Here is a 12,085-nt window from a genome sequence, read left to right on the forward strand (position 1 = left end):
CTCAAGGATACAGATTCCACTTTCACATTTTGCCAAGGATAAAAGGAATGCCAAACCTGCCACCAAATCAGTGGGCAGAGGCTCAAAAGCAAATTTCAGCTCTCATGGACATGAGAGCCATTCAACAGGTTCCTACACAGGAGCAAGGACAAGGATTTTACTCGAGACTGTTTCTAGTTCCCCGAAAGGGCAAAGCCTGGAGACCCATTCTGGACCTCTCAATTCTAAACACATACCTGGAAGTACCCAAATTCAAGATGCTAACACTACAGCAACTTCTTCCCATGCTGGGCAAGAAGGCTTGGCTAGTAACGTTGGACCTCAAGGAGGCATACCTGCATGTCCCTATCAGACAAAATTGCAGAAGATACCTCCGATTTATAGCAGGTTCAACCCATTACCAATTCTCTGCACTGCCCTTTGGCTTATCTACTGCGCCCAGGGTCTTCACAAAATGCCTGGCACCAGTAATTGCATACTGCAGACAGAGGGATTCAAATATATCCATACCTGGACGACTGCCTTATTCAAAAAGAAAGCAAGGACATTCTATTAAAGCATCTGGCGTTTGTCAAAAACCAAGTTGCCTAGGGTACACAGTAAACGAAAAGTCAAAACTAGTGCCCTCACAAGACATAATATTCCTGGGTGCCAGCTTAAATACAACGGCCCAGGTGGCTTATCTCACGCCAGACAAGCAAAGACAACTGACTCAATACTTCAAAATGATGGCAACAAAGACCCAACTCCCTGCAAGAAAAATTCTGCAGGCCTTGGGATTCATGGCATCTTGCATACTACTAATACCATTTGCAAAACTGCATATGAGGAAATTACAATGGTATCTGAAAAGCGTATGGACTCAACACAGCCACAGCTTGGAAACAGTAATTCCACTCATACCGTGCCTTCAACAGGAGTTTCTATGGTGGGCTCAGGCATGTCACCTCAACAAGGGTCAGCCTCTTACCTTACCCACAGCCAGGCAAAGTATGACAACAGATGCATCGGATTATGCCTGGGGAGTGCACATGGCAGGACAGTGTATTCAGGGCAAATGGTCTGCAGACCAAAGGCATCTACATATCAATCAAAAAGAGATGCTAGCTGTACAAAATGCCCTAACAGCTTTCAAGGACCTCCTACATCCAGGACAACTCCTAATAAAGACGGACAGCACCACAGTGATGTGGTACATAAACAAGCAAGGAGGCACACACTCCTACACCCTATGCAGACAAGCAGTGACCTTGTGGAACACAGCACTGACCTACCAAGTTCAACTACAAGCACAATTCCTGCCAGGAAAGAAAAACACATTGGCAGACGATCTAAGCAGAAACCTCATAGATCCTCACGAGTGGAAACTAGATCCACAAGTATTCGCAATGATAACTCAAAAATGGGGGAGCCCAGGCATAGATCTGTTTGCTTCCCCCCAAAACTACCAACTACGGAAATTCTGCACAAGGACATACCACACACTAGCTTGGAAAGTGGACGCCTTCTCATTCAGTTGGAAAACATTGGCAGTGTATGCCTTTCCTCCACTGCCTCTTCTGGCAAAGGTGCTGCTGAAAGCCAGATTAGAGAGGCCACAAATGATACTCATTGCTCCAGACTGGCCACGCCAACACTGGTTTCCAATACTAAGGAACATGGCTCAAGGCCCACCATGGATTTTACCTACAATTCCTCACCTGCTCACTCAGCAAAACAATCAGATTCTACACAGCCAGCTCAAGACTTTAAATCTGGCTGCACGGCAAATTGCCTAAACAACCAGTCAACACTTCTCTCTAAAGCTGTGATGGACGTCATTCTGGAGGCCAGGAGGCCCAGCACCAGAAAAGTCTATTCAGACAAATGGAAAAGATTCTGCACCTGGAACCAGACTAAAGGCCAAAATCCCCTTGTACCAAATATTCCTCAGATTCTTCAATATTTAACTGAGATGTTGCACAAAGGACTTTCCTTCTCATCTATTAAGATCTACGCCTCAGTTATTTCAGCTCAATATAACACGGATCCTCCTATATTTTCACATCCATTACTAAGGCAGTTCCTCAGAGGGGCTAAGAGCATAAGACCACCCCGGAGAGCACCGACACCAACTTGGGATCTCAACTTTGTTTTGGAAAAACTTACACTACTGCCCTTTGAACCAGCTTTCACAGCTGATCTACAGTTCCTATCATGGAAAACTGCCCTGCTGCTAGTAATAACTTCAGCACGAAGAGTCTCAGAACTACAGGCCCTAATGGCAGTGGAGCCTTTCATCTTTTTTCATCAAGACAGAGTCTCTTTACGAACTAACCCTTCCTTTATGCCAAAGGTGGTATCCAGTGTGGCCCTAAACCAAAACCATTCATTTGCCCACCTTTTATCCAAACACCCAGAACAAAGGGGAAAGGCTCCTACACTCTTTGGACATTCACAGGCAATTACATTACTACTTGGATAAAACTAAGGCTTTCAGAAAATCTGACCAGCTCTTTGTATCCTGTGCTGCAGGATCACAAGGAAAAGCCATCTTAAAACAGACCATTTCAAAATGGATAGGACATTGTATCCGTTTCTAATACACGCACCTTGGGAAAGCTGTGCCTGGTAACATCAGGCCCCATTCCACCAGGGCTACAGCAACATCAACAGCCTTCCTCAGAGGGGTACCAACCTAGGATATTTTGGAGGCTGCAACTTGGAGTTCAGTGCACACCTTCACCAAGCACTATCACTTACCTCTATACTCTAAAACCAGAGCTGGCTTTGCCACTGCAGTTCTGCAGGGCCTACTAGCCTCACCAAACCCTGTTTAGTTCCACCATCCATCCTTAGCTTTGGGATTCAACCCAAGTGTGATGACTGCAGCAGTGTAACACGATGAACATAGTACAGTTTTGTACCTACCATAAATGTAGATGTTCGAGTGTTCACACTGCTGCTGTCCAGGTTACCCTCCCTCCATCCCCTCTGAATTAGCTGGAGTTATCTATACCTTTCTATCCTATACAACCTTTGTGGTGTATTTGCTTGTAACTGAAGGTATTTTTTTATTTTTATTTATATATTTTTTATTAGCAATATGTATTGCCTACCTATTGGGGGCACCTGACATCTGGTGCAAAAAATAAACTGAAGAAAATGGCGTCGGATGCATCTTGTATACCCCTGGTGCACTGACGTCAGGGAAGAAGCGACAGCAACTGACGCCGGACCAAGACTTTGGAACTCTGGCCGACTGCGGGACTGCCTGAGGCAGGATAACCCAAGTGTGATGACTGCAGCAGTGTGAACACTCGAACATCTACATTTATGGTAGGTACAAAACTGTACTTTTCCCTCCCTCTATCCCCCTTCTTTTCATTCTTTACAAAGGGACATTTTGGTATTTACTTTCTACTGGTAGGGTTCTTCCACCAGAACCTGGCTCCTTCTTGAGGGCTCCTGACAGGTTAGGGCAAGAAAAACCTGATGTACTGGCGTCGGCTGCCTTACTTTATACTACTGACGACCTGATGTCAGTCCTGAAGTGACAGCAACCAACGCAGAAATACTAAGCCTCTGGTATTTAGGCCGGCTGAGGGCTACCCTGGCAGGGATAACCCAAATATGATGACTGCAACAGTGAATACACTCGAACATCTACATTTATGGTAAGTGTACACAACTGTACTTTTGATGTAATATGCTCAATCATTCATGCTGCTCTGAAAAGCTCAGAGTTCATGCACCCAAAAACAAACCAGAAATGCTAGTTTACTGTGGTAGTTTCAGGTCTTTAGGTAACACTGTTGGGAGGGTGGCCTAATGGTTAAGGTGTTTGCCTTACAAACACAAGGTGCAGGGTTTGAGTCTCACAAGGGATAATTGGGCTAGGCTTAAAATGGCTTGCAAGAGCAGTTAGCTTAGTACTAACCTAATCACTGTCTCAGTGACATTAGTAGATGTTGTTTCATTGTTTTCTGTACTAAACAAAACAGGCCCCTGTGAATGAAGAGTGTTGGGCTGCTTTACGTTAGCAAAGTCTGAGCATTCTTTTAAAATTAGGGTTGGGAGGGTGGCCTAATGGTTAAGGTGTTTGACTTACAAACACAAGGTGCAGGGTTTGAGTCTCACATGGGATAATTGGCTAGGCTGAAAATGGCTCACAAGGGCAGTTAGCCTAGTACTAATCTATGACCCTATGACCCACTGCTTTGTCATATCATTAGCACTGAAAATTATGATATTTCTGCTTTGTTTAGAAATGTGCAGAGTTCTTTTTTTTTTTAAGGCTGTTTGGAACCAGAACAGTTTTTTCATGCCTAAACATACTTTTTTCTGTCTGTAGGTTCAAAGCTGTAGCTGCAAAAAGCAAAGATGATCTGGTGGCACAGGGATTCACAGAATTCACAATTGAAGACTTTCACAATACGGTGAGTTTTTAGGTGTAAGATTTTGAGGATGTGTAGGTTGGTTTTAGAAGTTAGTTGGTACAGATTTATTATATTAGGCTGTGGTTTCTTTCTGTTGTTATTGCCAAGTGTTCCATGATGTGTTTTGTTTTATATTGCCTTTGTCCCTAAATTAAATGCAGTGTGTAGTGGCATTACTGTTTTATGCTGATTTTTTTTTTTTTTTTAATTGATCCCCTGGCTTATTCAGCGGGACCTATTTGATTCTCCTTTTGAGGGATGGTTACTGGGTCCGTAAGGGCTCATCATCTCATTCCCTGGAATAGTACATGCAGGGTGAGAGTCCTGTGACCTATTCATTCCCTACATGAGAGGCTGACTAATATAGTCAGGACACTTGGGACCAGGCCCATACCGCTACCAGGGCATGGTCCTTATGATCCATTCATTCCATGGAATGAGCACACCAGTGCCATACTTACTTCCATTAGAGGTGAGAGTCAAATGGTAAGGAGCAGGTCATTCTTTAGAATGGGAGGACCTCCTTTGAACCACTGGAGCTCTTCTGCCTTGTGGCAGCTGTGCTATGCTCCACTGTTAACTGCTTATATAGGGAAGCATGCATGCTTCCATACAGCTTCCCTGCTTAATACACTTCTCTGGTGAGCAGCTTAGGCTCAGTAGGCCTGTTCTTCACAGGTGAAATGCCTAGCTCTCCCTCTATTTTTATCTCAAGTAGCATGCCAGAGCTGCTTCCCTCCTCCTCCTCCTCCTCCCTTCCCCTGGTGGGTGGGCTGGTATGACTATTATTTTCCACCCCCTTTAGCCTTTCTCTTCCATTGCCCATGCTGTTTATCGAACATGGGCCATCTCGGTCACAGTCAAGGCATCATTCTTTTGGCCACAAGGTAGGCAATTATGATTTTTTTGTAAAGTTTCAGTTACATTGGACTGTGAATTTTGAATTTGCAGAAATCAAGGTTGTATTGGGTATTGTGGTTCCATGTTCATCACCTATACATATATATTTGTATATATTTATATATAGCTATACAAATATCTCTAGCATGGGCATTAATGTTCTTCTAGCCTGCCAAAATACCAATGTACCAAAACAGTTCATCTGATGTTGTCAGCCTTCGTTCATGCTTGACGAATGGGACTCTGTTCCGATCTTTGGAACCAGTTTGAGTGTTATACAGCTCATGCTAGCCAAAAAACTCTTGAGCTAAGACTGTACCCATATTGCTCCTCTCTCCATTACCTCCGATCTCATTTGCCGCTCTGTGAGCAAGACATGTCAGCCGTTGCTGTCAGCCAAGTCTTTAAAAATTCCTTTATTGAGTGAATTCCTTGTATTTTTACTATCTATAGATATGTATATATATTTTTCCTAGATTATACCTTATAATTTTGTCAGCTGTGTGTGTTTGAATACTCTACCCTATACCTCTAGTAATCTCCATTGCCATTGTTGGTAACCCCTCTCCCACCTTTCTTGCCATTTGCGGTAATTCTTACTACCATCATTAGTACTTCCTTCCTTCTTTCTTTCTCTTATACCCCTTTGGTATTTCTCTACTACCCATTGGTAGACCTTCCACTTCTCCTTTGCGTGTGTGTTTAGCTTGTTACCTTTAGACACTAATTTTTAAAATAGTGGAAAAGCATAAAGGCACTTTTGGATTTAAACAGTTTCAAGACTGTAGAAGAAAGATGCCCAATTCTGATGGGCATCTTTTATGTGTTTGTCTAGGAGCTGCACATCTCAACCAAAATTGTGACATCTGCCAGGCCTTTAGTAACCGGGCCTTGGTCGAGTGTCTAAATAAGCTAATTTTGAAGGGCTTGTTGAAAACTACTTCAGTGAAGCTTTGTGCAAGTCTGATTCCCTCCAAAATCAGACCCTCTCAAAAAGAAGAGCCACTTGGTACCTGTGTACCCTGTGGCACAAAAATGTAAGGCTACAGTTCTGACTACCTCCATGGGAACCAAAAGCAAAGGTTACAAATTTAAGAATCCTCAGCACTGACTACTGCTACTACAGTGCCTTTGCCACCAGCTTCAGCACCGGCATCTTTAGTTTATGGCTTGGTGACAACTTCTCCAATGGCACCTCAGCAGGCTCTGCCCAACCCCCTCAGTGCCAAAACCAGATCTGAATATTTTTCCTGGGATGAGGTATTCACTTTCCATAGACCCCTTTGTGGGCCTGTTGCCCAGTCCCTTTCTGGAATGACCTTAGTCTCCTTCAGAATTATATGTTTGATCCTCCAGGAGTCTCTCCGAGGTAGACATGGTGAGATTGGTGGATCAGCTGTTGGCGGCCAGAGATATTCCTGCCCCTCCTCAGACACCACTCCTTCCTGGAGTTGGGGTATCTTCTCCAAGGACTCCTACACTGTTTCCTCCTCTGACTTCCACTGGTGCTTTGGAGCCCAGCACTTTGATCCCCCAGGTACCAGCTGTTCTGGTGCCGTTAGGCATCCATTCTCATGGCCGAGACTCAACTGCTCCCTCAGACAGTCTCAGATCGGCTCCTGTTTTTTATGCGGAGCTGACCTTCACTGTTGGGACTTTGTTGGTTGCGGGTCCTTCCCTGGCTCTTGCTTCAGAGGGCAGACTCTCTCGGAGCAGGGTGTGACCTTGGTTCTGCGGTAGTCTTTCTCAGTTCTGGGCTCCCACATCTCTTCGGGCTGGGGGAGGTCCTGGCTTACAGGTTATGGAGAGAGCTTTAGCCTCTGCAGGCTCTCTGCTGATTCCTTCTGCATTGGAGTGTCACATTGCCATATCTTCTGGTCCAGAGCTGACACCAATCTCTGTGACAGGACAACGAGCATTGAAGCTTCATTACACCTGTACATGGCCTCTCCTCTTTGGAGTATTCCTCAGAGATCCCCGCTGAGGAACCCCCCCCCCCCAATAAGAAGATGTGCAAGAGGAAGCACCTAGATTCTCCAGAAGAATCTGTCACCAAGGACACGGATGCCAGTGAAGGAGAAGGTTCTTCCCAGTCACCCCCTGAAGATGTCTCCTTTGGAGACCTCATAGAGCTCCTCAAGCAGAGGGGTACCTGGAAGCCCCAAGACCCGACCTCCGAGGAATCCATGTACTTGCAAGCATTTGGTGCTAGACTATCTACTTCCTGGGTAACCCCACCCACTGACAGTCTTGTTAAGCTGATCGAGCAGCAGGCTTGGAAGGCCCCTGACTCCATAGAGCCTATTCCCTGGAGACCAGACAAATTTTTTCCGGAGGACCACCAGTATTGAGCCAAGGGTTTAGCATTAGATACCATGGTGGTGGCTGCTGCCACCAAGAAGGAATTTGCTGATGAGAGTCCTATTGTACATCTTTGTAACCAGGAGTCTAGGACGATAGGACAGATTTGGAAAGTGGGTCTATGCTTCATCGACTTTCACACTCAGGATCCTTGAACCTAATGACACAATTTACTAGACTCCAGAGAGATTTGATTAAGGAGCTATCGGATACTCTCACTGGAGCTATCGGATACTCTCACTGGAGCTATGTCTAACGAGCTGCAGGATAAGGTCGCCTCTCAGCTAGCCACCCTGGAGTCTATATCGAACTCGTCCATGCGGCTTATTCCACATTCAGTCGAAGGCACGACCAGAGCAGCGGGTTCCGGCATTGCCATAAGGTGCCACGCCTGGATGCGCTTGTGTGAATTTGCGGAGCCCTTCAAGTCTTCCTTCGTCAGTAGTTGTTTTGGTGGGTCATCTTTGTTCGGTCCCAAGGTGAAAGACACAGTAGCCAGGTGTGAAAAGGATGGAAAGACCCAGTCTGCTGTGGGCATTCTGTTTTCTACTCCTCGGCGATCCTGCTCCAGGAATCAGAGGAGTGGAATGATGTGGTTCAAAAAGTCCAGGGGCCTTTCCAGGACACACATGGTGGTGGCTTCCCTCAGGGCAGAGGGGGGGGGAGCTCAGATGGAAGATGCTGACCACGAGGCAGAGGTGGCCCACGAAACCAGGGTTCCATAAATTCTATCTGTGGACAACCCTACCAGCACTCCTGGAGACCTGATTGCTTACCACTGGAAGCAGTCGGGGGAAGACCATCACTGCACTCTACAGCCCGGCAACAATTACCCTCTGATACTTGGGTGCAGAGAATCATTACCAGAGGCTGTCATAGGTTCATAGGTTGGTACTAGGCTATCGACCCTAGGGCCTATACAAGCCAAGCCATAACAATTCCCTGGATATTTCTTCCCACAATATTTACTTCCCTGGACCCCTGTCTAGCAGGGCGACTGACAAGATCCCTGGGGTGAAGTTCCTATCTCCCATCCTTTCATCAAGGTTCCTTTTGAAGGGGGCCAAAGAGGCGCTCTGCTTGACATGTATGGGCAGTCTATTCCAGAGTATGGGGAGTCTCTAGGTCAGGAACCTATCCCTCTAGCATGTTTTGTTCATTGTGATGACAAGGTTTAGATCCCTGGAGTGTGTGGCTGTGAGGGATTGGGATTTCTTTAAGTGGAGCATGTTCAACAGCTCAGGGCTTGACATGACCTTATGTTTTAAGCAGGGATTGCCTCTGAGTAGACTATATGCCACAGAGTATAGCTGGAGTTTTTTTAGACCATCAGAAAAGGGCATCTGCTTCAGGCCTGTGATTCTTTTAGTGAGGTATTTCTGCAGGCATTCTGGCTGTTGAAGATGTCTGGTGAGGTACATACCAAACTGGGTGTTGTACTCTATAATGGGTCTAATGAGGGTTGAGCACAGTGGGACAATGACCTCCTTTTTTCTGGATGAAAAGCCCTTAGTGATGAGGTGTGCCACATAGAAGGATTTCCTGACTGTTGTGGCGATGTGGTTATCGAAGGTGAGACCACTGTCCACCTGTGTCCCTAAGTCTGTCATCACACTTTCGGTGTTTAGCGTACTGCCACCTTTGTGGTAATTCATGGGTACATGGTTTTTCCCAAAGGGGATAGCTATACATTTCTTGGTATTAAGCTTGAGCCCATGGCTCTGGCATCAAGCATCTGTTTCTGTAAGGCCCTTTTGTAGAATATCCACATCATTTGGGGATTCAATAATGGCTCCCAGTTTGCAGTCCTCTGCGACCTTTGTTAGCCAGAGTCCCTTAGTGTTGGCCTGTACTTCAGAGAAGTAGATGCCAAACAAGAGTGGTCCCAGGACTGAACTCTGAGGTACTCCACTTGTCTGGAGCTGGATTTGGAGTCTGCTACTTTTACAGTCTGGGATCTGTCAGTAAGCCAGTTGGCAACCCATCGAGTGATGTAAGGATTTATGCCCAGCTTAGTAAGTTTATCTATGATTCCAGAGTGGGGGATGGTGTCAAAGGCCTTGGCGAGGTCCAGATAAGCTGTGTGGACCGCCTTACCCTCATCCACAGCTCTGGAGACTGATTCGAAGAAGTCATTCAGGTTCAGGACACAAGATCGGCCCTTCATGAACCCTTTCACCCTTCTCCCGAGATCACTAAGAAAAATCCCCAATGTTCCACCCAGTCAGAGGGAGCAGGCAGCCATGGAGGTTCAAAAGCTGCTAGAAAGAGTCATCCAGGAAGTCCCACCAGACAAGATAGGATCTGGATTTTTCTCCAGGTTTATGGGGGCGACTGGAGGCCGATATTTGATCTCAGCCTTCTGAACAAGTTTGTTCAGCAGACAAAATTCAGGATGGTCACGGTTCAGTCTGTTCTTTCCTTTCTAGGGGTGAACATTTGGATGTGCTCTATAGACCTTCAAGATGCGTATTATCACATAAAGATGCAAACACTCTAGAAGGTATCTCTGCTTTCAGCTAAGGTCCAGTCATTATCAGTTCGGATCGCTGACCTTTGGCCTCACTACAGCCCCCAGTGTGTTCACCAAATGCATGGCAGCAGTCATGGCTCATGTGAGACTACCCAGATCCCGCGTGTTTCCTTATCTAGACAACTGGCTCCTCAGGCATGTACTGGTTTAAGGCACAGACTTCATTATACACTTGTTCAGTGCCCTATGTATAACAGTCAACAACAAAAAGCCACAGCTGTCTCCTACTCAGGACTTAGAATTCATAGGAGACCGCTTCAACACAGTTTCATGTAAAGCTTCTCTACCCTAGTACAAGGCTGGCAATTGTGATTTTGTTTGTAAAGTTTCAGTTACATTGGACTTTGAATTATGAATGTGCAGAACTCAAGGTTGTATTGGGTATTCCGGTTCTATGTTCATCACCTATACATATATATATTTGTATGTATTTATATGTATCTGTACAAATATCTCCAAGATGGGTATTAATGCCCTTCTAGCCTGCCAATATACCAAAACAGTTGTTTCCATAATAAGTGTCCAGGCGATTCTTAAAAAAAAATCTAAACTAGTGTGTGCTTAAAGGTAGTTTATTCCATGCATCAGCTGCTCTCTCAGAGAAACAATTTGTTCACTTCTTATTCCTATAGAATCTTCTACATAGGTTGTCTGATGATTCTGTACTGCTTTTTAATAACCCCAAGCATTCCCAGAAGCAGTTGTCTCTTAAATGCCCCATATACCTGAATAAAGTCTCCCCTTAAATGTCTGTATGAGACACTATACAAGGCCAAATAATTTAAGTTATTATGAAGCACTCAAATTTTGCATCCATGGTGGTGGTTTGTATATTTTCACTTTACTTTTTCCAGTTTACTCATGCTTGTTTTCTTATAAGGTTTCCATATTGTTATTCTGTACTCAAGTTTGGGTCTAATGTAACTAGCATACAGTGACTTAATGATTTCTGATTATTTTTTATACAACCTATAGTTCTGTAACTATCATTAAGCGTTTGGTTGATATTATTAGAAAAACTCAAACTGAATCTACCCAGGCCCTTGAATGAATCTACAGTTTCAATCACTTTGTGCTGTATTAAATATTCACCTTTCAGTTCTGGTCTCCCAAATCTTGTATGCTTAGTTTTTTATGCGTTTATCAGCATATTATTCTCCTTTGCCCAAATGGTCAAGTTCTTTTGCAGGCATGCACTATCTGTAAATGTGTGTAATCACTTTACTCAGTTTCAAGTCATCTGCATACAGACAGCAGAAAACTAGAGAAAAAAGATAGATCTGAATGATACAGTCTCAACAGTTATGGGAATAAGACAGATCCCTGTGGGACACCCTGACTGTAACCAAGAATTTTAATTGTCCAGTTGCTGTATTATACTTGCCATGTCCTATTTGTAAGCTGTACAAGCTATCCATCTTATCAAGAGTACTTCAATACCTTTTTGTTCTAGTTTATTGCTCCGTGTTTTGTATATGACCCAGTCAAATGCTGAAGTTAAATCCATGTAAATTACATCACAGCACAGTTTTTAATTCATAGTTGTTATATTGTTATAGAACATCATGATGATGTCCTTCATGGATGCATCTGCAGTCATAACAACAGGGTTGTCCTGTCGTCAGGCAGCCCTTCAGTCGCAAAGTCGGGTCGCTGATGTCGCACTTCACCCGGCGTCATCTCTGTTGGTCTTCGGGTATAAAGGCATCAGCCGACGCCATTTTCCTCAGTCTTTAAGCAGAAGCTGTTCGCAAGTGCGGTCGGTCGGATCCAGAGATTACTTCTACGAATACTCACGAAGACTTCTAAAGCACTCTTTCTTGCCTCAGCCGATGTCAGAAAAAGTTAATAATTGTTTAACCTGTGGGAAACA

General features: G+C 44.7%; 1 protein-coding gene across 5 annotated transcripts in view; it reads left to right on the forward strand.

Annotated features, from left to right (window-relative positions):
* OTUB1 (OTU deubiquitinase, ubiquitin aldehyde binding 1) overlaps positions 1-12,085 on the forward strand; it is a 669,979-nt gene that overhangs the window by 389,236 nt on the left and 268,658 nt on the right. For all 5 annotated transcript variants that reach the window (XM_044075629.1, XM_044075633.1, XM_044075632.1 and 2 more), the window contains exon 5: positions 4,334-4,418. In XM_044075629.1, coding sequence (XP_043931564.1) covers positions 4,334-4,418 — 85 coding nt within the window. The remainder of the gene's footprint in view (positions 1-4,333; positions 4,419-12,085) is intronic.

This window comes from Protopterus annectens, chromosome 6.part1, assembly GCF_019279795.1.
Source record: "Protopterus annectens isolate FY-2018-M chromosome 6.part1, PAN1.0, whole genome shotgun sequence".
Lineage (NCBI taxonomy): Eukaryota > Metazoa > Chordata > Ceratodontiformes > Protopteridae > Protopterus > Protopterus annectens.